Below are 26,918 nucleotides of genomic sequence, written 5' to 3'. Positions count from 1 at the left end.
TTAGGATTGACTGGTTGGATCTCCTTGCAGTTCAAGGGACTCTCAAGAGTCTTCTCTAATACCACAGTTCAAAAGCATCAATTCTTCTTGGCTCAGCTTTCTTTATTGACCAACCCTCATATCCATACATGACTACTGGAAAAACCATAGCCTTGACTAGACGGACCTTTGTTGGCAAAGTAATGTCTCTGCTTTTTAATAGGCTGTCTAGGTTGGCCATAACTTCTCTTCCAAGGAGTAAGTGTCTTTTAATTTCATGGCTGCAGTCACCATCTGCAGTGATTTTGGAGCCCCCCAAAATAAAGTAGGTACCTAAACAATAACAAATTTTGCCATAGAAATAATGTTTTACATGGAAATCTAGGTAAGCTGAAACAGTATAAATTCTATGCTTTAATGGTAAACAGACCTTTAAATTGGAGATATGCAGGGTTCAAACACTTGACCATTATACATATATATAACCTGAGTTATGGTGAACATAAGAACGTAAGAACAATAATTACCATTATTACAGCTCTTAGAGGGCTTCCCTGGTGGCTCAGACAGCAAAGAATCCACCTGCAATGCAGGAAACCTGGGTTCAATCCCTGGGTTGGGAAGATCCCCTGGAGGAGGGTATGGTAACCCACTCCAATATTCTTGCCTGGAGAATCCCCATGGATAGAGGCACCTGGAGGGCTATAGTCCACAGGGTCACAAAGAGTCAGACACGACTGAGCAACGAAGCACACAGCACAGGGAACATTTCGTCCAAGGATGGACATGCTGAAGGACAGAAAAGGTAAGGAACTAACAGAAGCAAAGGAGATTAAGAAGAGGTGGCAATAATACAAAGAACTATACTAAAAAGGTCTTAATGACCCAGATAACCACTATGTGGCCACTCATCTAGGACATTCTGGAATGTGAAGTCAAAGTGGGCTTTAGGAAGCATTACTATGAAAAAAGCTAGTGGAGGTGACAGAATTCCAACTGAGCTATTCAAAATCCTAAAAGATGATAATGTTAACGTGCTGCACTCAGTATGTCAGCATATTTGGAAAACCCAGCAGTGGCCACAGGACTGGAAAAGGTCAGTTTTCATCCCAATCCCAAAGAAGGGCAATGTCAAAGAATGCTCAAACTACCGCACAATTGTGCTCACAAGATGCTAGCAATCCAGTCCCAACACTTAATGGCAAACAGATGGAAAAAAAGTGAAAACAGTGACAGATTTTATTTTCTTGGGCTCCAAAATCACTGCAGATTGTGAATGCAGTCACGAAGCAGAGACATCACTTTGCCTACAAAGGTCTGTACAGTGAAATTTATGGTTTTTCTAATAGTCATGTGCAGATATGAGAGTTGGCTGAATGCAAAAGAATTGATGCTAGCGAACTGTGGTACTGTAGAAGACTTGAGAGTTCCTTGCACTGCAAGAAGATCAAAACCAGTCAATCCCAAAGGAAATCAACCCTGAATATTCACTGGAAGGACTGGTGCTGAAGCTGAAGCTCCACTACTCTGGCCACCTGATGTGAAGAGCCAACTCACTGGAAAAGACCCTATGCTGGGAGAGATTGAGGACAAGAGAAGGGGGCGACAGAGGATGAGACGGTTGGATGGCATCACTGACTCAATGGACATGAGTTTCAGCAAACCCTGGGAGAAACTGAAGGACAGAAGGGTCTGGTCTGCTGTGTAGTCCATGGGTCGCAAAGAGTCAGACACAACTGAGAGACTGAACAACGACAACAATAAAGACCAACAACTCTCTGGGATAATATACTCAAAGTGAAAAACAGTAAACAAAAAGTTTTACTCTAAGATCTGTTTTCATCGGTGGTAATAACAAAAATGTAAATTATTTACCACTTGGGGTTATAAATTTAAAGGATGTTCTAAATTAAAAGGCTTAGGCTTTGTATTCTTAAGGCTTATTTAGAAGACAGTTCCCCCTTTTAAATGTCAAAAAAAAAAAAAGAAGTACAAGCATAGCTCACTTTTATCCATCTAGTCCTGGGGCAGTCAGCCCTTTAGAAGTGTGTGATGGGAAGTACCTCTAATACCACCCTAGTCACTTTTCAGGCAGTATTATCCCCCTTCCCAACTTTCACTGTTCACACCTCGGTTAATTCCACTCTAGCTAATCTTCCTTTCACATGAACCTCTCTTACTTTTTCTCAGATACCATGATTCAAGATAAACACTTGCTCACATTTATTTTCCTAACTACTTATTAGCAAAAGCATTATTTTCTTTGAGAAATAACGTGGTCGTATGTGCTAGTTACAGATCAAATGGACTTTCATGGGCTAATCTGGGAGGAAATGCCTTTTTAGCATTATTTTTCTTAAAAGATTATTTTATTTCCAAGCTTTTCAGAATACAATCTACATGCAAGTTGAAGGTACCATCTAAAAACTGCTGTCTTAGCAATTTATCTGAACTCTTTTTTGGCTGTACCACATGGCATGTGGAACTTTCTGGATCAGGGACTGAACTCGCACCCTCTGCAGTGAAAGTGCAGAGTCTAAGCTACTGCAACCAAGTAGCCCTTATTTCAACTTTTTAATATATTTCCTTACAGACTATTACAAAGATATTAGTTATAGTGCTACATTCTATGAAGTACCTGATTTCCTTTTAAGACAAGAGAAAACCAAGCATGAAAAGCTAGATGACAACATCTGAACTTTTTGATTAAAAAGATCTCAACTTTGTCATATCAAATACATGTTTTAGGACACATATAATCAGAAACACATAAACTGTAGAGCTTCAGCATACACCTTCTGAAGACATTTACCAGGCACATTACTTTCATTCTAAATGTTTTATGTTCACCATAACTCAGGTTATATATATGTATAATGGTCAAGTATTTGAGCCAATTACTTCTTTAAAGTAAAAATTAAAACTAATAAACAGGCAAATGCCATTGGTTTACATTAGTTCCCTAACCAAACACTCAGCACCCTGACACAGTCTTGCTCAATTTAACTCTGCAATACTCTGGTTATAAACCAATACACAGATATCTCAAACTCTACTGAAGAGCTTAAACCACATAATAACAGATGTCAGTTTTTCTATGATACTGAACATTAGGAGAAAAGGGAAGCCAAATTATTTTCTAATAAGGGAAATACATTTTCAAGTCTTATATATCTGCAAAACTAACTATCTTTGCAAATTACAGTAAGAATTTAAAGAGTGATATTTACACTCTAGTTCTTACTTTGTAATGTAGAATAATTCTGTGGTATTTCCATGTGCTGTTCCTTCAAAATGCTTTCTTAAGTCATCTTAACATTATTGTACAAGTTTTCCTAAACATAGTTGTCAATCCTCTTCCTATTTTGGCTAACAGCTACTAAATCATTTATAAGCACTAAGAGTATACTGCATCACTGTAGAAGTTGGCATGATTTTGTTACATTAAGCCTAAGCAAGGTTGTCAAATTGATAGGATGTTAATTTCAATTAAAATGATTAATGGGTATTTAACAAAGCACATTTAGTTTCCATGTCATTTAAAGATGCAAGTGAACTTTTAAAACTTCTCTATAACTTAATCATGGCATACACATCCTATTACTATTTTTTCTCCTTTTCAATAAGAATATCATTCATTTCAGAGTTCTTGCAGTTATGCTCGTACATGAAAGACATTGATAGTCTACAGTTGCTTAAAGTGGAAAGACTCTAGAGGGGGGAAAAATTAGGAAGATTAGGTATCCAGGAAGAAACTGAACACCAGTTCCAGTTAGAGGAGATAGAGGCAGGACCTGCCCCACCCTCAGTGCAAACCCAACCCATTAACCTGGGTGAAGATATATTGTTTGTAATGAAAGATGCTTCTGAGAGCAGTTAGCTGTGAGTGCAGGTGGAAAAGAAGGCTACAAAGCATACTTGAAGCCCTCTTGCATAATCTAAGCTCTTAGAATAGTTTCCTATCCCAAATTTTCTAATTAACTAAAGTAATAAACACTGCAGTTCAAATTTACATTATGATTGACTTTTTAGTAATTCAATTAATAAAGAAAAACTACAAAGTTAAGACTTCCCTGGTTAATATTCTGAACTCCTTAGAGGAGATTATAACAGTCTATACACAATTATTTTTAAAATGATGTAATTTTAAAGCACAACTTAATTTTATTTATGATTAAAAAGTGATATAAATCACTTCAGTAAGAGTTGAAGCCAGGTTAAGTGTAAAAAATATGAAAGCAAGTAACGAAGGGAAAATATCTGGTTTTTTAACAGAGGACTACTGGATCTTTTCCTCATGCAAACTGTAGCTTTTCTTATAACGAAGTAAAGTATCAAGTTTTCTAAGACAGCAAGTTAAGAACAATTTCACAACTCTTAAACTTCATGCAACTTTTAACATTCAAGATGGAGTCCTATGAAACATGAAACTCCGTTTACAAGTGGTGACACGGGACGTGCCTGGTGGTCCGGGGTTAAGGATCCACCTTGCCGTGCCTGGCTGGGGAAGTACGATCCCTCACGCCAGCAGCAGAGCCTGCGGGCCACACCACTGAGCCTGAACGTCCTGGAGCCCACACCGCAACGAAGGACCCTGCACCATCAAACTAAGGTCCTGTGTGCTGCAACGAAGGCCTGGCACAGCCAAGTAACTAATTTTAAAAATAAAAATAAAAAAGTGGTAAAGACATCCTAGAAAACAGATGCTCAAACTTTTCTCTCCAGGATACTCTGAATCCCATGCTCCTTATCTATGTCTTCGCCACAACTTAAAAATAAAACAAACAAAGCTACTGGTTCATTTTACTAGTATCAAACACTACAGGTCCACCTCTTTCTTGGCATTCTAAAGAAAGGCTTACATATTAGGAGATAATAAGGAAAAAGGAGCAATATTTAAAAACACAACATAAAAACTCCAAACACCACAAAAGAAATGCTTTTGAGACTTAGCTATGATTTCTCTCATTGCCTGGGGGGCCCCAAGTCCAGGCTGGAAAAACACTGCTTCATTTTTACTGAAAATGGATACTAGAGTCTCTAAAGACACAATTTCAAACTCCTTCACTTACACTAAAAAGCAAAATAACATCTTCAGCCAGAACTGATATCAAATGACCAAAAAGAAATTTCTCAAAGATTACACCTACTGCCAAATTTTGATACCACAGAATTATTAAATAAGTTACAAAGTATGTCAACACTAAAGGAAGAAAAAACAAAATTAGATGCAATCAAATTCAAGTGTGAAGTATAATCATATATCATTAATACATTAATATAACCCTATACCACAAACACCTAAAATGTTATAATGGCTACATCCAGAACTCATACTAGATAAATCTCAAATACTAGACACATCTTAAAACTAATTACTTATTGAGCTCCATACTGGAACAAAACCTTTCCATAACCCATAATGTAAACACACAAACAATATTCTGATGTAAAATACCACGCTCTGGCTAGGGCCAATTGTTAAAGTATTCATTCAATAGTTCACAAGCTTCCACTTAAATCAGAACAGTATATTTACAATCTCCTAAGTGTAAAGCCTTCGACTGTGTGATCACAATAAATTGTGGAAAATTATTAGAGATGGGAATACCCGTCCAAATTACCCGTTTCCTAAGAAACCTGTATACAGGTTAAGAAGCAACACGTAAAAAAAAATAATAATAAATAAATAAATAAAAGAAGCAACACGGAGAACTGGACATAGAATTGCAGACTGGTTTAAAACTGGGAAAGGAATACAGCAAGGCTGTGTATGGTCACTCTGCTTATTTAACTTCTATGCAGAGCACATCATGGGAAATACCAGGCTGGAAGCAGCACAAGCTAGAATCAAGATTGCTGAGAGAGATCAATAACATCAAATATGCAGATGATACCACTAACGGCAGAAAGTGAAGAGGAACTAAAGAGCCTCTTAATTAACCCCTCAGTTCTACCTGAATGGAACACCTCCTTTATTTATTTATTTTTTAATTCTTTTTTTTTCCACTTAATTAGGTGGAAGCTAATTACAATCGAACACATCCTTTAAATGCTAACTTATTTTGCTTTATAAGATCTCCATTTCTGAAATAAAGAGAATGTTCAGTTCAGTTGCTCAGCTGTGTCCGACTTTTTGCGACCCCATGAACTGCAGCATGCCAGGCCTCTCTGTCCATCACCAACTCCTGGAGTTCACCCAAACCCGTGTCCATCGAGTCAGTGATGCCATCCAACCATCTCATTCTCTGTCGTCCCCTTCTCTTCCTGCCCTCAATCTTTCCCAGCATGAGTCTTTTCAAATGAGTCAGCTCTTCACATGAGATGGCCAAAGTATTGGAGTTTTGGCTTTAGCATCAGTCCTTCCAGTGAACACCCAGGACAGATCTCCTTTAGGATGGGCTGGTTCGATCTCCTTGCAGTTCAAGGGACTCTCAAGAGTCTTCTTTCTCAAACACCACAGTTCAAAAGCATCAATTCTTTAGCACTCAGCTTTCTTCACAGTCCAACTCTCACATCCATACATGACCACTGGAAAAACCATAGCCTTGACTAGATGGACCTTTGTTGGCAAAGTAATGTCTCTGCTTTTTAATATGCTGTCTAGGCTGGCCATAACTTCTCTTCCAAGGAGTAAGCATCTTTTAATTTCATGGCTGCAGTCAGCATCAGCAGTGATTTTGGAGCCCAAAAAAATAAAGTCAGGGACTGTTTCCACATTCATTTGCCATGAAGTGATGGGACCGGATGCCATATCTTAGTTTTCTGAATGTTGAGCTTTAAGCCAACTTTTTCACTCTCCTCTTTCACTTTCATCAAGATGCTCCTTAGTTCTTCACCTTCTGCCATAAGGGTGGTGTCATCTGCACATCTGAGGTTATTGCTATTTCTCCCGGCAATCTTGATTCCAGCTTGTGCTTTTTCCAGCCCAGTGTTTCTCATGATGTACTCTGCATATAAGTTAAATAAGCAGGGTGATAATATACAGCCTTGACATACTCCTTTTCCTATTTGGAACCAGTCTGTTGTTCCATGTCTAGTTAGGGATGGAATAAATTTTTTCTATCATGTACTTGATATTTTTAAGCTTCTAATTTAATGTCAACATTTTTCATACTGGAATTAGGCCATAATTTATAGATGCAGATACAAAAATCAGAACAGAAAAGAAAAATCAATGACAGGTTGGAAGATTTATTCAGTAGGAAGTATTTTAAATATACATATTTTTGAGCTGGAGATAAGAGCTTTCAAATAGCGAACAGGCTTAATTTTTTGTTATAAAAATGGCAAATTTCTCTTATCTAGGATAACAACTTTAATAACATAGATGTGCCGAAGTACTACCATGTTTTAACTTCAAGACCCTATTCTCGGATTAAGAAAATGTATTCTACACCCTAACCTCATAAAATTATTCAACAATATGTTCAGATGCTCTTTTGAGAAGGAAAGAAATACATAGAAACATATTCTGATACAAAATGTTGCCAGTTTTTTTGCCAATACACAAATCTATTGCATAGTATTCTAAGGAATAAACAGAGGTTTTCATAGATGTTTCTCAAAAGTTTTTCACAAAATCTATGATTACCTTTTAAAAATAGATCACATTTCCACTCTAAGCAATTTGCATGTAAATGGAAAGTTTTTCTAATCTGTGAAAGATTATATTGTTTTGGGGAACACTAACAATAACCTAATGTTTTTTTGTATTCAAATGATTAAACTTATCACATCTAGTTTTCCATAAGAAAAGGCAAACAAAATACTCAAAAATCACATCATACTTCGCATTCTTGCTGCAGAGAAATCTAGAAACTAAAGTCCTGCTATAGAACAGCTATTAAAAACTAAATTAATAACCCTTAAGAGCTACCAAATAAAATCCTCTTAAAATAATCTGATCCTATCTTCAAATGTTTAAAAAATACCAACAAAATTTGGATAAATTTTTAACTAAAACATTTCTTCATATTTTCTTAGAGACAAAGCTTCAATTACTTTATTTTAAAGAGAAAAGAAATGAACCTAAACTTCTCTCAGATAAATAAAAGCCAAAAACTATTATGCAACTTTAAACCCATCCTATAAAATAGTTTACACTCAGCCTCAACTTAACCAGACTGTGGAAAAATGATGACCAGATTTTTGAAAGCATAAAGATATCGGCTTTATTAAAAAAAAAAAAGCAAACAACAAAAAACTATTAACTGATCTTCTGATTAAAATAAAGTAAAACAAGGAAAATTAGCATTATATTTTTAGATTCATAAGAAAAATTACCATTTCCTAGCTGAAAGAAAAAAGTCATACTTGACTATAAATTAATAAACAAAAAAACAGTCCTACCTCTCACTTAAGTTCCCTATATAATGCTAGGTTTCTGACCTGAAAGGTGAGTAATCTGACAGTATCACTGTCATAGAAGATCTCCAAAAGTTTGTTAAAGAATCAGGTTTTGACGTACTATGTATTGTCCAAATTTTCAAGACAAAACAAGTACCTTGGCTCAGATTCAACAGCCCTGAGTCTGTTCCTTTTTCACTGGGAAACATGATATCTTACACAGTTCACTTCAGGGTTTAGTGTTTCATTTTTCCTATTAATCTAAAGCAGAACATTTTTGTAAAGAATAATTTAGAATCGTTTAAGGAATTCAAAAGAGGTGACTAAGTCATGCTACTTTGCTGTAGTTGTCTATTTCCTATAGCAAACAAGTACAGCATTTAATTTGCAGACCTTTAATTTACAAATCTACAAACAGAGCTGTATATTTAACACAGAAAACCCAAGAATTTATTTCAATTTAAACCATTCACAACTTTTTGATTTGTATAAAATCTGCATGTCTGGCAACCAAGGCAAATTAAATTTTAAAACATAGTCTTAAAAATATATATAATGGGGTTTTGCACCTTAAACCATCCACACTGTAAAATACAAGCACTGTGGAAATGTGACTAACGATCCAGTTCTTTAACCAAATATAATAGAACCACTGAGAAGCTTTACCATTCTTTGTAGAACAGCTTTCTTCTCACTTAAATTCACGCAATTGACTCAGTATTATTCTGCAATACAGCTTATTCATAAGAAAAGGTTCTTTAAAAAAAATCCATGAAGTGTACAATATTTTAATTTTTAAAAGTTTTATTTCTACCAAATGATCTCTGAATTTTGCAAGCACCATTTTTACCTTTACATTTTTCTCTTATTCTTAAATGAAAATATATGCTTCATATTATGAAATCAGTGGACATTTCTCCAGTGACTAAAACTTATGGGTCATCATATAGGAAAGACAATTACTAAAACTGCTCCATCCTCATTATAAGGCTTTCTTTATCTCTTATCGTCTACGTAACATAAACTTGGCATAAATGGAAGTAGAACATACAAACTTGGACAAATTGTGGTTAGAATTACAAATTGGCAAGAGAGTAGAGCTGAGAATTAATATGGGTTTTAGAGTAAGACTGGAAGCAGGTGTGACAGCTTAGATGCATGTACACCTCAGCTGAAGAAGAAAGCAGAGCTGACAACAAGAGATGAACCAGTTTTAAGTTCCACGGTTCAAGATTTGAGTGTCACATGTTTTAAAAAATCATTCTTGTGTTTTTTCAAAACTTTCAAGATTCTGTAAATATTATAATTGTTGTTCAACACAAGAATGTCAAATAAAAACTGATGAGAAGGGAAATGAGCACAAAAGTAAGACAGTTTTCTTCCTCACTTTGAAGTGAACCAATTATTTAAGTTATATGTGTCTAATTTGCAGACCATTTTAACAAAGGCTATTTCATCAGTAACAACTGCAGAGAATTCCTGAATCGACTGATGTATGTGTGACTCTGGAATTAAGTGGAGCCATTGTCCTATGTAATCAATGGAGACATGTGTTTGACTAATAAGTAGGCACATACAATAAGAAAATAAAGAGAAGCCAGACAGAGGTCACTGCAGCTAGACTGTTCATAGGGTGTGAAAGGCATACCAGATACGTTATAACTAAGGTAAAAGGCTATTAACAGACTCTTCTTTGGAGTTAATCTGGATATCAGGCATTTAATTCTGGTTTCCTGCATGCCATTGAAGGTAGCAGGTCATTTTCTCACATGCTACATGTTCGAAAGAAAATCATGTACCCAAGCATATACACAATTCTACTTTCCTTCTTCTTCCCTACTCGCTTTGAGGAGGGTCAAAGTTGGCAGAAAATAGCTTGGATTACAAAGCCCTTCACCACTTTCTGTCCTCCCTGGGATGGAGAGACAGCCAGCGACTAGATCCCTGCAGGGATGCTATTGTTTGGTGCCTTCTACAAGTGCACTACTTCAAACTGAGTGGAGCCAGTTCAGTGCTGAAGACTGCTTAGGACCTTTGCTCTCACATTAGCAGGCATTACTGAGTGAAATGAAAGGTAAAAAATTTATTCACATAAACAATACTTTGAATAGCTATTAAGAAGTACATTTTTCTAATTTTTCTGGTAAGTAGAATTAAAGGCTGTATCACATTAAATAAAACTGGGTATCAGGATATGCATTTTTACATAAATTTGTCATAGCTACAAAACAAAGAGAATGAAACAAAACCAAGAATATTTCATAACAAACAATATTTCAGAGAACATAAAAACTCACAGTATGAAAAAAGTAATGACATATTCAGCTAGTGCTAATTATCAAGTTATAATATTTTCAGTATGTTTAATATGACGATGTCTAAGGATGCTGTTCATTCTGACTAAATGATTTTTCACTTATTTAATACTATAGAGCTAAATAGTAATATTGTAAACCCTTGAATTTAACCCGCTCTTCAATAAGTATACTACTGAATATCTGGGGGTCTTATTCAACTAACACACATGATCAGTATTTATACCCAGTACAATATAAATCTTGTGAAGATATCAACTCCTAAGGCTTTGTTCTGGCTATTCTACTCTAAATTATACCTAAATCAATCCAAAAGAGTCAACAGAAGGATAGCACAGTGGTGCTGAATATCAAATCGCATCATGTATTTTAAATGGTATCCCATAACAAGTTTAAAAGACAGTTCAATGGCCACTGGCTGAAATAAAAGATGGAAAACATCTATTAATTCTCTTACTCCCCAACTCTGACTAAATAAACCACACAAGGAAGAAAGCAGAACTCCCCAAAACAAAGAATAGGAAAAGAAATGACAGTAGAAAAAAATTACAACAAATTTTGGAAGACATTAAGTAAATGCACAAGTAGTAACTAATTCAGGCTTCAATTTTCTCTACTATGTGAGATGTACAAGGCAAGGAACCCAGTGAGAAGAAAGCCAATTTTTTTATGAAACATGGTGCAAAAGTCAGGAACTAGAGACAGCGGGGGCCTCCAAACGCAGGGCTGCAAAACGTAGGAAAACAAGATGGTTGGTTGAATGACTGCATTAGTATAAATAGACTTTCCAGATCTTCTGTTTTGCCGACTTACAGAGATTAAGTGATGGCTTTCCCCCAGTTTTGGCAGAACCCAGAAGAATTAAATTTTAAAGATATTAAAGCAGAAAAGACTGGGCTTGGGGGTATTAGGTGAAACTTCAGGTGACAATGAAGAGCTGAGAACAGGGGCAGGGGGAGGACCCAGACATGCATTTAAATCAATGCCTGCACACCGAATGTTGAGTCTCTGAGCCTTCCCCAATCAGCTCTCATAACACTAGTTGTCAGGCTTAGATCCCACATACGGGACAGTGCCAGACCTTTGTTCAATTAGCCACTGAAAAGCCTACCAGTCAACAAGCTCCCCACCTGCAAGAAACTTCCAATTTTTAACCCCTCCTTCCGAATATAAATGGATACTCAGAGACCATAAGACATTCCAGAACAATCTTGAACATGACAGTGATTAAAACAAAAAGGGAGGAAGAGGGAGACTCAGAAAATAAAGAATGCAACGTGCAAATTTAAGCATAAAAGCTATTAATGTTCTTTAAAAGATATTACACAACCATGACACACAACTGCTATGAAAATGGAGCTTTCAAAGAAGTCTTAACTTTTTTTTAAGTTGACATAAAAATTTAACAAAAGGGTTAAAAGAGAAAAGTCAGAGAAAAATCAAGAAAACTGTATAAAATAAATGGAAAGGGAGAGATAAAAGTCAAAGAATCATTCAAAGAAATCTAACATCTCACTAACCAGTATCTTTTTAACACTGTAGGGAGTCCTGGTCAGGACTCAGGTTGGTCCAATCATGCCAAATATCCTCAGACACTAACTTCAACAATCCCAGAGTCAAGAAATGACCATACTTTTCCTCTATTTTGTTCATTTGACTTCCTAATTTCTTATTCTATATGAATGTCCCAAGCACAAGCAACAAATTTCCCAAGCAGCACTATTAGAATGATAACTTGTGTGTGTGTGTGTGTGTGTGTGTGTGTGTACGCGCACAAAGGCTCATGCATTTAAAATAACTATTGGGCAAAATTTTCAAGTCCAAATAAAGTATATTTTCTGATTTCTTAAAAAAAAATTTGTCTCCATATTTAGAAAGAAAAGAAGGAAGGAGGAAAGCAAAGGAGAAAGGTGCAATAATATTTAAAATTTAAAAAACACCATTATCATGTATTATTTAAACATGAGGAAGGAAATCTGCAAAGAACTACCTAAAAGAGGTAGAAGGGGCTCCCTCTGTGACATGAGTCAGATGGGAAAGGAAAGGCAGGGAATTGCTTTCTTTCCTTGTATTTCACCTTTTAAACTATCTACCTCCATTAAAAAAATTTTTTTCAAGTATATAAAGAGGATTTCAACAAAGAAACATTCTCTAATGATCTAAAATCCTTTCTAAATCAGAGACGAGATCTAATAGTGTTAGCTGTAAAAGGAAAACAAATTCATAAATTAATATTAATGATGTTTTGAAGGATACATTGCAAAAGACAAAACAAGCAGGCACCAGACTAAGCTGATATTCATTTCCTGTGTGGGCTTCATAAAACTGTAGTAGACTTCAGTTACTAGATAGACAACTGTAGCAGCCACTGTGAAATCCACCAGCCACTGGTATTCTGGAAAGTAATGCAATGCTGAAAAATAAAGGTTTAAAAAAGAAAGTTTTACTTAAACTGAAAAACAGCTTTAGGAAGATTTATCTATAATTAACTTCAAATGTGAGATTTTATTGTTTGATGATTTGTCATGTAAGGTGTGCAAATATGAGAATCTAAAAATGTGAGAAATAGACTGAGAATATTGGCATCCAAAACCAAACTTTAATACATTGTAAATTAAATAATAAAACTGAAATGATTAACAAAAGTTATTTAAATGGTTGTTAAAAATTTGATTGCAAAATGATTTGGTATTTTTTTTTAAATGATTAGCTTTCACAGAAATTATAAATCATTACTTAGAAAAAGAAAGAATCTGAGCAATAATATTTTAGCTTTAGAATATAACTTGATAGAGTACTATACAGATTTACTTATATTCATTTCTGTGAAACGAGAGTTGGACTTCAAGTCACATATTACTAACCTTACTAACGGAGGATTAGTAATTTTGTGAGTTACTGCAGGCTAAAATAATAAATTAAGTAAATATACTTTTTATTCTCTAGAAGAAAAGTTCAAGAAATGCCTGTCAATTCTCCATAAAACCATACTCCTTCAACAAACTTCCATCCTTAAGGGTTGACATTAAAATTAACACTGTCTCAAAGTATAATTCCATTCCCTTTTCTTGGATATTCTGGTTTATTTCTGCCAGAGAATAGTCTCAAAGATCAACATCATTTTGCAAAAGACCTTCTAGAAATGTGGAAATATACCATGCACCAGAACACCATTTCCTATGTTCTCACTGGCACATAATAAAATGATCTATATTACTCTGGGAAAATTTTAGTTGTAAAATGTAACACCTGAGGATATTTTAAAATCAGAATTTTAAAAAAAAAAAACGGCTTTTAAAAATAAAATACCACTCAAAATAAGACTTATTTAAATATGAAAATAAACTAACCAAACTTAAATCTTTACAAGGTGACAGCAAAACTTCCAATTCCTTTCATAATTAGATATATTCTTTATTCATGTCAATGTAACACACTTACTTTGCCTTCAAGCTATTTTAACTGCTTTAGGTTTTTTGTTGTAATAGACCTAATAACTTCTGAACATCAGTCTGAAAGATTTACCCTAAAGGAGTTGAAGAACTCCTACTCTGTAGAACCCTCTCCTCCCTTGTAGTCATTCAGTTGAACTTTTTAAATAACTTTCTGGAAGGACAGCAGAGAAATGGTTGGAACAGACAGACAAATACCTGTTTATCTAAAGATAAAGTTATTTCAGTTTATACTAACAAAAGTTAAAGTAAATGTTCTAATTCTCCATGCCTGCCCACATTCACACAGGCTTCCCCCAGGGAACTCATTCACAGCAAACAGACAGGAGACATTCAAATGTTCTTATGTTCTTTAAGAGACTTGTCTAACAGATAGCTAATACAAACTGAAAGACTTTTAAGAAAGTTATTGGTCTATCAATAATACATACATTCAATAAAAGAACAAATTATATATATTCTTGGTTCTATATATAACTCAAGTATTACATTCTTCTTTCTGTATTCAATAATGTAATTACATACATGCCTCTCAATAGAATATTGCACTAAAAACAGAATTCATCAATTCCAGTGATTTGTATTAGCCTCCTGAGAGCACCTAAAGGTCAGGTAGAAAGCCCTCTACTTTTACCTAAACAGAGACACAGAGCATGAATTCACAAATGATTACATAAATATAAACATAAATAACATTTCTCTGTTATTCTAATTAACTAGAATAATCTTGATGTTACATGATCAGTTATTTAACAAGCACAATTTGCAATTATTGCTCAAAATTGTAGAACAAAATACTGAATAAGCTGAAGCCACATTACCCCTAACTTCAATTTTTTACGTTCATTAAGTAGCCTAATTCTCGCTAAATGTCTTTACCACATTCAGAGTTATTTAACTCCTCTATCTAACAAGTTGAAAAAAAGTCAGTAATAGTTACATACCTCATAGAACTGTGAGGGCAACATAATACAAATAAAGCACTTATAACAATGTCTGATAAGTAGTCAATTTAAACTATTATTAAGGTTGATTAGCTGATAATTATCCATTAAACATCAGTTATTAGTAAGAACAGCAAAATTCTGTTTTAGAAATCAGGAAATGTGTATAAGTATTCTTGTACAAGTACCCACACCTATCAGATTAACAAAACGAATGGGATAACTAATCAAAAAGTTCAAGTGCTTTTACATGTTTTAAATTTTGCATGAAAAATAGTTAAAAAGAAACAAAAGGGGGATGAGGTAACCAGTCTCAATAATCTGAATAACACTAGACAAACTAATGTATATTGTTCATCACTGACACTTTGTAGGATTCCCTTTCCATATATACACACACACACATACATACAATCTTGTAAATGTAGCATCAACTTTCAAATGTATTGAAGCCACCTTGTTTCACAAGGTAATTCTTTATGAGATCTGAAGTGACTCTACTAACATTTTTGTGTGGTGGTGTGATTCAATCCAAGAAGGACCAAATTACATAATGATACATTACACAGCATTATCAAAAATTACTTTTTAAATGTCATTTTAATTTTACTTATCATATAAAACTGTAGTTCTTAAACCTAGTCAAAATATCAGAACCATGTGGAGCATTTTAAAAAATACAAATTCTCAGAAACCACTCTAGATTTACTGAATCATCAAGGGGAGGTATAAGAGAATCTTCATCTTTAAAGAGCTGCTTAAGTGGTTCTGATATACAGCCAGGTCTGAAAACTAGTGTTCTAAACAATATCACCTTAAATGCTTTTCTCTTCTAGGATTTGAATAATTTCATATAAATTTCACTTTAAATTTAAAATCATTATAGTTATTATATAATTTTAAACACTAATATACAGGGGGGAAATTGATTGACTTATTCAGAGATATCCAATAAAATCTTGAATAAGTAAAGTTTTCTATTTCTAATCCAATTCATCACTCTAAAACCATTTTCCTTTCTACTAAATATAACATAAAGTTGAATTGCTTTAAATATAGGTAGTTTAATACAAACATACAGATGCATTTCTACAAGCAACATTATAAAACATGTAAACTGATACAGATGGCAACTTAGAATCTGAGATAGTAAAAACTGTAATCTCAGCATATACAAAAACTGTGTAACAAACTTGCATAAGACAGCCTCTTCTGAAAAATGGGGAAAAATAAGGCTTACTATAAGTCAGGTGGATAGAAAAACAAATTCAAATCAGATGAAGTAATTTTGAGCTTCTTAGCTCTGAGAAAGATTTCATAGTCTGTATAATGGACTTAAATGATTAGGAAAACAAAAGAATCTAACCACAAAAGATAAATTCAAGTACTTTCACTAGCATAATATAAAACTGAGATTTACAGAACACTTTACCCAGATTTCCCTTACCTAAAGTATCCACTTCTGTAACTGACTTTGTTTCTAGATGGAGATCAATATCCTTTGGAATGGTTAGTGGCTTACTTTCAATGTGACCATTATATTTCCTATAAAAATCAGACAAGTGACACAAAAAACAAGTTACCCTCACTGTTATTCAAGTGTTTGTATCAAACTAACTACAAATAAGGTTATAAATTTCACAGCGAAAAAGAGGCAGAAGTTCTAATATTTTATCAAAAAGGAGGTAAGGCACTAAAAAGTAGTTTTCAAAAGGGGAACTACAAAATATGGATGTAAATTATTAAGAGAACATACAGATTACCAGGAGAAGAGTTACCTATACTAGTGACAGAAACAAAACCTTGACTGCTAGCTTACCATTTCACCCCATTTTTCCTGCTCTCTTCTGGAGATTTAAAGACAGCCCTAACATCTCTTTCCTGAGGCACACAAGTAAAAGGAAATGAAGACAAAATGCATTTCACTTTGAAATTATACACGTACACACATACATACATATAAACAGACCTGTAGCTTTAAACAAATCAGAACTGAAAAAATATATGAAGATTTATGTGCATGAGAAATTCAGAAATGTGCAAGGCCAGTTCAGAGCTGCTTTTACAAAGAATCATGGGTTGAGGAAAACAATTCTTCAGGTGCATGTGTATTATTTCCAAAATTAATTTTTAAACACAATCAAACATAAATCAAAAGCAATAAACTAAGTTTCAGTAACAATAATTATAATACCAAGAAATGACTTTGTATTTATCCTTAAATAAGTATAAACTGGGAAAACCCCAATAAAAATTGTAATTCATGTCAGTAAATCAAATAATTACTGCTACTAAAACAAGATAGTGTTAAAAAAAACAAACAAACAAGATAGTGTTGTTAATGTATCTTTTTGTAAATGTAAAGCATTTTCAACATATAAAAATTATTATAAAAATAAAAAAATTATTGGCTACAAGGCATATAATAAGAATTCAGATGCTTATAAAATAAGTACTATACTACCTAAGCTCACAAATGTTGACCATGGTAGTTGTGAAAGGCAAATGCAGAGTAGTTAAAAAGAAATGTAGAAACTAAAAATTGACCTGGATTAAAATCCTGACTCCTAATAAGTTATATGAACTTGAGTAACTCAGTTAACACCTCTAAGCAACACCTTTTTTATTAGCAAAATATAAATTAAATTAACAATGAATATTTAGGGTTATTGGATGGATTAAATAAAGCTTTATAAAAGTGCTTTGAAAATTTTAATATTTGACAGAAATATTTTACTAAAGAATATAACCACTGGAATACAAAGAAGGAGGATTTACACTTAATATTCCAATGACCTTCAAGGTGTATTTGTAATGATAAGTGAAAAAGAAAATGGTGGCCAAATCAGAAAAGACAGACTTTTTAAACTTCTAATTTCATGTCAAATAATCATTAATGTTCAAAAAAACTTTTCAGTACCTATAAATCCATTCACCCACATTAATATAATTTTTATGATATACATGAGGAATTGGTAATAATATGTTGTCACTGACATTTTACAATATATCAGAATCACAGATTCAGATCCTAGGAAGTTCTCCTCAGTTAAGGAAACTAAGGCCCATTTAGAGAGGCTAACTGACATGTATTTTCTATGAAGATTCAATATAAATAAGGACATAAAATTTTAAAGCTGGAAGAATCTTTCAAAATTACTATATTTGGTCCTTCTCCTTCACAGATGAGGCTGCTGGAGTCTATTAAGTGAAGTTTATTTACAGGCAATTTTCTTCACAAACTTTAAATATAATATTTAAGAGCCTGTACAGGATCTAAGAAGTTATACTGTTCACCCCTTTTATTAAAAAAACAAAAAAACAAACAAAAAAAAGAAAACAGAGGTAAAAAGCAAATGAATTTGCCCAATTTCTGAGTGGTAGCAAAATCTGGAAAAGAACCCAAACCAACTGCTATCTTTAAATGAGTTGCAAAGACATAGGTTATGGGTCTCTCAACTCCCCACTAACAATTTCAAGTAGAATTTTCATTTTTGTGCTTACATATTAGATTACTACATATTGGGTGCTCTTAAATGGCAAGTCAATATTATTTTATATCATGGATTTTGATTTCAGATTTTCCATTTATAGCATAATCCGTATATGTTACTTTAACCAAAGTACCAAAATATATTTCCATAAATTATGTAAAATATTTTAACACTTTACAAACTCAACCATATAACTTACCTGTCTTTTCTGCTTTTCCCTTTTTGCTGCTTTCCTGCAAGAATTCTTAATTCTTCTTCTGTAGGGTGTTGATACCATCTCAAACTAAGAAAAAAATTTAATTCTTTTTAAATAAAGAATTAAAACCACCAGAATTATTCACTTACTCTACATACATTTATTGAGTTTCCTAATTGGGAAGACACTGTAGGGAAATATCAGGTGAAAAAATCTAACGTGAACAGATACAACTGCTTCAGCCTTAAAAGGTTTAGATTCAAATTCAGCAAACACCCACCAAGCACTTACTAGATGCCAGACTCTACAATGTTGTTTGTAGGTGTTTCTCTTACAACTGATACACTATTAAAATATAGTAAGATCCTATTGTCTTACACTAACAATAAATGGGGTGTGAATTCTGCAGGCAAGCTTGCAGAAACACATTCAAATTCTCTACCCATCCTTCATTTACACAGAAGGAATTGTTATTTGTCTTAAAGAGTCCCCTGAATGCCCCCAAAACTACAAGTAGTCTTTGCTTTCTTTCCTTCCTTTAATTTAGCTGGAAAATTCTCAAACTTGATGTAAGAATTAGAGTGAATTGCTATATTAACAAAACCGTTTACTCTTAACCATATCTAACCCTCTTTGGTCAGGGCTCCAAAAACATCTGATTGTATTTACCTCTACTACCCAGTCAAAATATCCAGACAAGTCGTTTATTCCTTCCCAAGCACCCACCTGCTCATTTGCAATTTCCTGTCTCACCTGAACTTCCTATCTGTCAGCCACCTAAGTTTGACATTTGGGTTTTACCTTCAAAACGCCCTTTCCATATATTAGCATTAATTCCGTTCTTTACCTCAAGTTCCAAACTTGCCTACTTCCTGAAAGGACCTCAGTTCAGAGTATCTTCCTCTCTAGATGACTATGGCAAAACTCCTCTTCTTTTCCCCTAGGCTCTCTCCTAAACGCATTCTAATCCCACATTTATTTTTTTCCATAATGCAAATCCTATCAAGGCATATATGCCGGCATAAATCCTTTCCGAGACTCCTCACAGAGTAAAGCAGTGAGTAAGGCAGCTAAGCAAAGACACCAACCAATGTCCTGTTGTGAAAAAGAAACAGACACCTCATATTGAAAGATCTTCAAATTTTTCAACCACAAAAATCTAGATTTTTAAAGTGAAATACCTCAATTTTTTAAAAATGCTACTGCTGATTTGCTGTTTTAAAAATATTGCTGAACTGGCAATGTGAGTAACGACCGAATATTTAGTGATATAAAGAAATTGTTAAAATTTTTAGCTGTGATAATGGGATTACAGTAACTTTTTAAAAGTTCATTTATTTTAGAGATATACACCAAAATATCTATGATGAAATAATAATAATAATATTTGCTACAAAATAATTTTGGTGGGAAGAGGGGAAGGGAGTACAGATGAAACAAACTGGCCACCAGTTATTGTAATGAATACATGGGAGCTCATTATATTTGTTATATGTTCATGATATTATTCTGTCTGTTCTTTGTATATGTTTAAACATTTGCATTAAAGCTAAAATACACATTACAACGCCAAATATAGAGTTTGTGACCTCTTATTTTAATAGCCTTTCACAATCTACTGTCTACTTCATCAGACTCAAGAATTCCGTTTTTGGGGGTGGGAGGTGGGTAGGAGGTTCAAGAGGGAGGGGACATATGTACACCTATGGCTGATTAATGTTGATGTAGGCAGAAACTAACATGATATTGTAGAGCAATTATCCTCCAATTAAAAAAAGAACTACCCTTTCGAACATGACCTTCTACCTAGCCTAAGTGACATTTATTCCACAAATTCTTTCATCCCTTGGCATTTTTGCATATATCCTTCCCTCTGCTTGAAATACCTGTGCCACTACTGGCAAACTTTTAATTTACCTTTGATGCTTTATAAGGCAATCTCTCTGTGGTGTAATAAAGACTATACCTGGTTACTGCCCCACTTACAGCTTCAGGATGGAGGCAGGTGAGCAGAAATACCACCCAATTAGAACTGCAACTTTCAGCCAGCTGACCTCCAGGAATGGGAAGGCTGTTGAAGATTAAGTTTCAATCATGCAGCCAATGATTAAAATCATGCCTATGTAATGAAACTCCATAAAATCTCTAGACACCAAAGCTCCGAGGAGCTTCCTAGCTGTTAAACATACTGAAGTACATGGAGGGTGACATGCCGATTCTGCAGGGAGAGGACATGGAAACGCTGTGCTCCTTCCCAAACCTCATCCAATGTGTAATCTTTATATTAACAAAACTGTGATCACTGCACTCTGAACCGAGGGGGTCATGGAAATGCTGGTTGTCAAAAGTACGGCCCAGGGATCCCAAGAACTTGCAGTTGGCATCCAAAGCCTATGCATTCTTATGAAGGATTTTGCCTTTAACCGACGGAATCTGAACTAACTCCAGGTAGCCAGTGTCAAAATTGAACTGCAGTTGGTATCAGACTGACTGGGGTAAAATGGAATATTCCTCTAGCTGACAGATCTTTGGAGTAAAGATTTTGTAACTTACTTGTTCCTGTATACTTCAAAACTAGTACAGTTACTGGCATATAGTAAGTGCTCAAAAAGGATCAATGAATGAATGTTCTTAAGAGTTTTAAAATAAAATATATATCCCAAACCAAAATGCCCTAAACTATACTTAACATGGGTAAGGAGGCACTTCCTGAAATTTCAGTCGAAGTCCAGAATTTTAACTTACAGTCGATTCTCGTTATTCGCGGTAGTTATGCTCTATAAAGTCGCCGCGAACACTGAACCATTGCTCCTAGGGGAAATACACGGTTAGGTTCCCACGAGCCTCCAGTCACAAGATCTTCAATCAATCAGTATAAACCCTTGTTTTATGTATGTTTCTGTTTAAAGATACCTTAATATATACTGTTGATTCATTAATATTAAATTCATGGTCAACAGTAATAAAACCAAGGTGTGAACAAAACTTATCTAAAAACTATAATCTTAAGTATAGTATTTTCCTGGTATCTGTGACTATTTCTAGTAAATTTTTTCCATAAGGCACATCATAATCTTCTAGAGCTTGGGAACACTCGACATCAAGCACTGCAGCACTATACTTGAGGGCCATTTTAAATGGCAAAGTTACCAAAAAAGCAAAAATGTGAAAACATGGACTAGTTAGACCACAAAAAGGACACCTGATTACAATATGAAACGTACAATAAGAAAGCTTCAGCTGGGAACCTAGGCCTCAACTGGAACCTAGGCCTCAGCTGGGAACAAGTCACTCAAATTTTTTACCACTCTGCATATTATATTTCTATAAATGACTTCAAAAGCACCACAAGTATGACTTTTGGGATTACAAATAAATTTTAGCAATTAGGCACATCACAAGTACAGAATCAACAAATAATGAGGACTGAATATATAACATTCAGGAGAACACATAAGCAATAACTCATTTATAAAGACTAAAATTAGTTGTTTATTTCTTTGAGAAAATAATTCTCAGTGAAAGAATCTTAGTACTACAGGAAAACTTAAGTTACATTTACAGTCCTACATTACTGAAATATTTTAAGACCCCTACATTTTCTAGGATCTATTTTCTTCTAAAATATTCTGATTTAATTGTGTGAATCCATTTTTCTAAATACCTCTAATTTTGGTATTTAAACCAATATGCATTAATACGATCACCTAACAGGAAAATAAAACATGGTAGAAGGATAAACAGTTAATAAGGAAGTAGGAAAACTGAGTTTATGAGAACAAGTATGTAACAAATTCAGTATTGAAGGAAAAACAGGGAAATAAGCCAAACCTAAGGAATGGATATGGGAGGGGCTTTGTGATTTAAAAAGAAAGGGAGGCAGAGCTGTGACTCTTGTTTATTTATTATTTTTAATGGGAAACATTTAAAAAATGTGTGTGTGTATTAATAGGAATAATCCTACAGAAACAATGCAATTAATGGTACAGAAGACAGGAAATGGCCAAAGAAGCAAAGTCTAGGTGAAGGTTAGAGATGATGGGGTACAGCCCACAAATGCAGGAATTGGGTCTTGATAGCAACAGATTTCCTCCATAGGCCAAAATTAAAATATATAAACACTAAAAAACAAAAAACATAAGTGGCATGAAGATGAGAGGGAGAACAAAAATACAAAACAAAGAGAGGCTGCACATGCAACTAGTGCTGGGGGTTTGATGGCATGAAGATATGAGAGAGAGAGAGAGAGGTTCCGACTTTAAGAGTTCAGAGCGAGGCTGAGGCAGGAATGTGCAAATGAAGAGAGGTTTGGGCTGAAAAAGCTGGCTGAGAAGTACAACACACACAGACTTCCAGGCTGCATGGAGCATCCATCTAAGGATGTGCAAAGGAAAACCTATTAATAAAGGTATAGTTACACACTTTTCTTCAACAGTCACTGCTTCGTAGAATTTGATTTCATATTAAATGATTCCCATCTACCATACTTTAAGTTTTTGTCTCAATTTTTGGTCTTTTCCTTTGCAAAATAACTTGGAATCTGCTTCCTGTGATGCACTTTGTTGTTGTTCATCAGTTGTGAAGTCATGTCAGACTCTTTGTGACCCCATGAACAGCAGCATGTCAGGCTTCCCTGTCCCTCACCATCTCCCTGAGTTGGCTCAAAATCTTGTCTACTGAGTCAGTGACTCCATCCAGCCATCTCATGAGGTTGCCCCCTTCTCCTCTCGCCCTCAATCTTTTCTAGCATTAGGGTCTTTTCCTCTTTGCATCAGGTGGCCAAAGTAGTGGAGCTTCAGCTTCAACACCAGTCCTTCCAATGAATATTCAGGGTTGATTTCCTTTAGGATTGACTGGTTTGATCTCTTTGCAATCTAAGGGACTCGCAGGAGTCTTCTCCAACACCATGGTTCAAAAGCATCAATTCTTCAGTGCTCAGCTTTCTTTATGGTACAACTCACATCCACACACAATTACTGGAAAAACCATAGCTTTGGCTATATGGACCTTTGTCAGCAAAGTAATGTTTTTCCTTTTTAATATACTATCTAGTTTTGTCATAGTTTTTCTTCCAAGGAGCAAGCATCTTTTAATTTCATGGCTGCAGTCACTACTGTCCGCAGTGATTTTGGAACCCAAGAAAATAAAATCTGTCACTGCTTCCACTATTTCCCCTTTTATTTGCCATGAAGTGATGACACCAGATGCCATGATCTTAGTTTTCTGAATGTTGACTTTTAAGCCAGATTTTTTACTCTCACTTTCATCAAAAGGCTCTTTAGTTCCTCTTCACTTTCTGCCATTAGAGAGGTATCATCTGCATATCTGAGGTTGTTGATATTTCTCTCAGGAATCTTGATTCCAGCTTGTGAGTCATACACCCCAGCATTTCATGCATCACCGACTCAACAGACATGAGTCTGAGTAAACTCCAGGAGTTGGGGATGGACAGCGTGGCCTGGCATGCTGCAGTCCATGGAGTCACAAAGAGTTGGACACACCTGAGCGACTGAACTGAATTCTGCATATCACTTAAATAGGCAGGGTGACAATATACAGCCTTGATGTACTCCTTTCCCAATTTTGAACCAGTCCGTTGTTCCATGTCCAGTTTTTTGTTACTTCCTGTCCTGCATATAGATTTCTCAGCAGGCAGGTAAGGTGGCCTGGCATCCCCATCTCATTAAGAATATTCCACACTTTGTTGTCATCCACACAGTCAAAGGAGGAGAAGCAGATGCTTTTTTGGAATTCCCTTGCTTTTTCTACGATACAGCATATATTGGCGCTTTGAGCTCTGGTTCCTTTGCTTTTTCTAAATCCAGATTGTACATCGGGAGTTCTCAGTTCATGTACTGCTGAAGCCTAGCTTGAAGGATTTTGAGCATAATCTTGCTAGTATGTGAAATAAGTGCAACTGTATGGTAATTTGAACATTCTTTGGCATGACCTTTGTTTAGGATTGGAATGAAAATGGACCTTTTCCAGTCCTGTGGCCACTGCTGAGTTTTCCAAATTTGATGGCATACTGAGTGCAGAGTTTTACAACATCATCTTTTAAGATTTGGAATAGCTCAGCTGGAATTCCATCACCTCTGCTAGCTTTGTTTGTAGTAATACTTCCTAAGACCCACTTGACTTCACACTCCAGGATGTCTGGCTCTAGGTGAGTGATCACACCATCGTGGTTATCTGGGTCATGAAGATCTTTTTTGTACAGTTCTTCTGTGTATTCTTGCCACCTCTTAATCTCTTCTGCTTCTGTCAGGTCCTTGCTGGTTTTTGTCCTTTACTGTGCCTATCTTTGCATGAAATGTTTTCCCTTGGTATCTCCAATTTTCTTAAAGAGATCTCTAGAGTCTTCCCCATTCTATTGTTTACCTCTATTTATTTGCATTATTCACTTAAGAAGGCTTTCTGATCTCTTCTTGCTATTCTCTAAAACTCACATTGAGATGAATGCATCTTTCCTTTTTTCCTTTGCCTTTCGCTTCTCTTTTCCCAGCTATTGGTAAGCCCTCCTCAGACAGCCGCTTTGCCTTCTTGCATTTCTTTTTCCTTGGGAGGGTTTTGGATACCACCTCCTGTACAACGTTATGAACCTCCATCCAGAGTTCTGCAGGCACTCTGTCTAGCAGATCTAATCCCCTGAGTCTATCCCTCACCCCCACTGTATAATCACAGTGTATGAACCTCCATCCAGAGTTCTGCAGGCACTCTGTCTAGCGGATCTAATCCCCTGAGTCTATCCCTCACCCCCACTGTATAATCACAGTGTATGAACCTCCATCCAGAGTTCTGCAGGCACTCTGTCTAGCGGATCTAATCCCCTGAGTCTATCCCTCACCCCCACTGTATAATCACAGTGTATGAACCTCCATCCAGAGTTCTGCAGGCACTCTGTCTAGCAGATCTAATCCCCTGAGTCTATCCCTCACCTCCACTGTATAATCATAGTGTTAGTCACTCAGTCGTGTTCAACGTTTTGCGATCCCACGGACTGCAGCCCACCAGGCCCCTCTGACATGGGATTCTCCAGGCGAAAATACTGGAATGGGTGGCCACTTCCTTCTCCAGGGGATCTTCCCGACCCAGGGATCAAACGCATGCCTTGTGCATTGAAGTCAGATTCTTTACTGTCTGGGCCACCAGGGAAGCCCAAGTATAATGTAAGTGCTATGTAAATAATTGAAGAAGAATGGAAAACTCAAGTTTGTTTTCTGGAACTTCACGGAATGTTTTTTTTCAAATATTTTCCATCCTTTGGTTGAATTCATGGATATGCAGATACAAAGGGCTGACTGTACTTCCTTCTCTCCAAATATCAAATTCCTAGCAAATATATAACACCATATTTAGTTTCAAATTAAATTCACAGGTTTTTTTTGTTTGTTTGTTTGATTTTGCTTTAACCTGTCATGTAACATACTGCCATGAGTCTTTGGATGTGGCATCTAACCAAAAAAAGCTTCATATGGTCACTCTCTGTATGAGAGGTTAAATGTCGTAGGCAACAACATTTTTATGGACTATTTTTAAAACATGATAAATGGCATTATCAACATTATTCAAGATTTAAATATTATGTATACATCACAGATCATCTCCATATCAACAATTTGTAAGGGGAACACTAGAAAATAAAAATATAATCATAAGGGATTTGATTTAGGTCATACCTGAATGACCTAGTGGTTTTCCCTACTTTCTTCAATCTAAGCCTGGATTTTGCAATAATTGGCCTGATGCACTAAGCCTTTCAAATATGGGCTTAGAAAAGAGATATAAAAGCTTATTAGTCTTACATTTGATGTTAAGAATAATGGTTACAAAAATACAACTAAAGACAAATGCTTCATGTTAAGCAAAAGAAGCATGATGTAAAATTACACATAAAATAATCACATCCATGAGGGGAAAATATGAAAAGATTAGAAGGGAATACAACAAAATTACATAGAGACTGTCTTTAGCTGAAAGGAATACAGTTTGTTATCTCTTATTTTTTCCTTCTTATTAATTTATTATCTTTTTCTATATCACAAGCATGTATTGTGCTAATAAAAAAAAAAAAAAAGAGTAAGTATTAATAGAATTTACAACAAAACTGAATCTCCTGCATTTAAGTTAAACGGTATCTTCTGACATTTACTTTGGCTACTTTCACTTTAATTCAAACAGTCAACACT

The 26,918-nt window shown here is 35.1% G+C and overlaps 1 protein-coding gene across 4 annotated transcripts in view; it reads right to left on the bottom strand.

The window, feature by feature from the left end:
• TMEM161B (transmembrane protein 161B) overlaps positions 1-26,918 on the bottom strand; it is a 71,098-nt gene that overhangs the window by 14,749 nt on the left and 29,431 nt on the right. For 2 of the 4 annotated variants that reach the window (XM_043464700.1, XM_043464701.1), the window contains exons 3-5: positions 18,733-18,816; positions 16,487-16,584; positions 12,900-13,056 (exon numbers count right to left, since the gene is read on the bottom strand). In XM_043464700.1, coding sequence (XP_043320635.1) covers positions 12,900-13,056; positions 16,487-16,584; positions 18,733-18,816 — 339 coding nt within the window. The remainder of the gene's footprint in view (positions 1-12,899; positions 13,057-16,486; positions 16,585-18,732; positions 18,817-26,918) is intronic. The other 2 variants (XM_043464702.1, XM_043464704.1) reach the window with 1 other exon arrangement.

The sequence above is a fragment of the Cervus canadensis genome, chromosome 4 (assembly GCF_019320065.1).
Source record: "Cervus canadensis isolate Bull #8, Minnesota chromosome 4, ASM1932006v1, whole genome shotgun sequence".
Lineage (NCBI taxonomy): Eukaryota > Metazoa > Chordata > Mammalia > Artiodactyla > Cervidae > Cervus > Cervus canadensis.
Note: the sequence above shows the minus strand (reverse complement) of the source record. Positions and strands in the feature narration are given on the sequence as shown.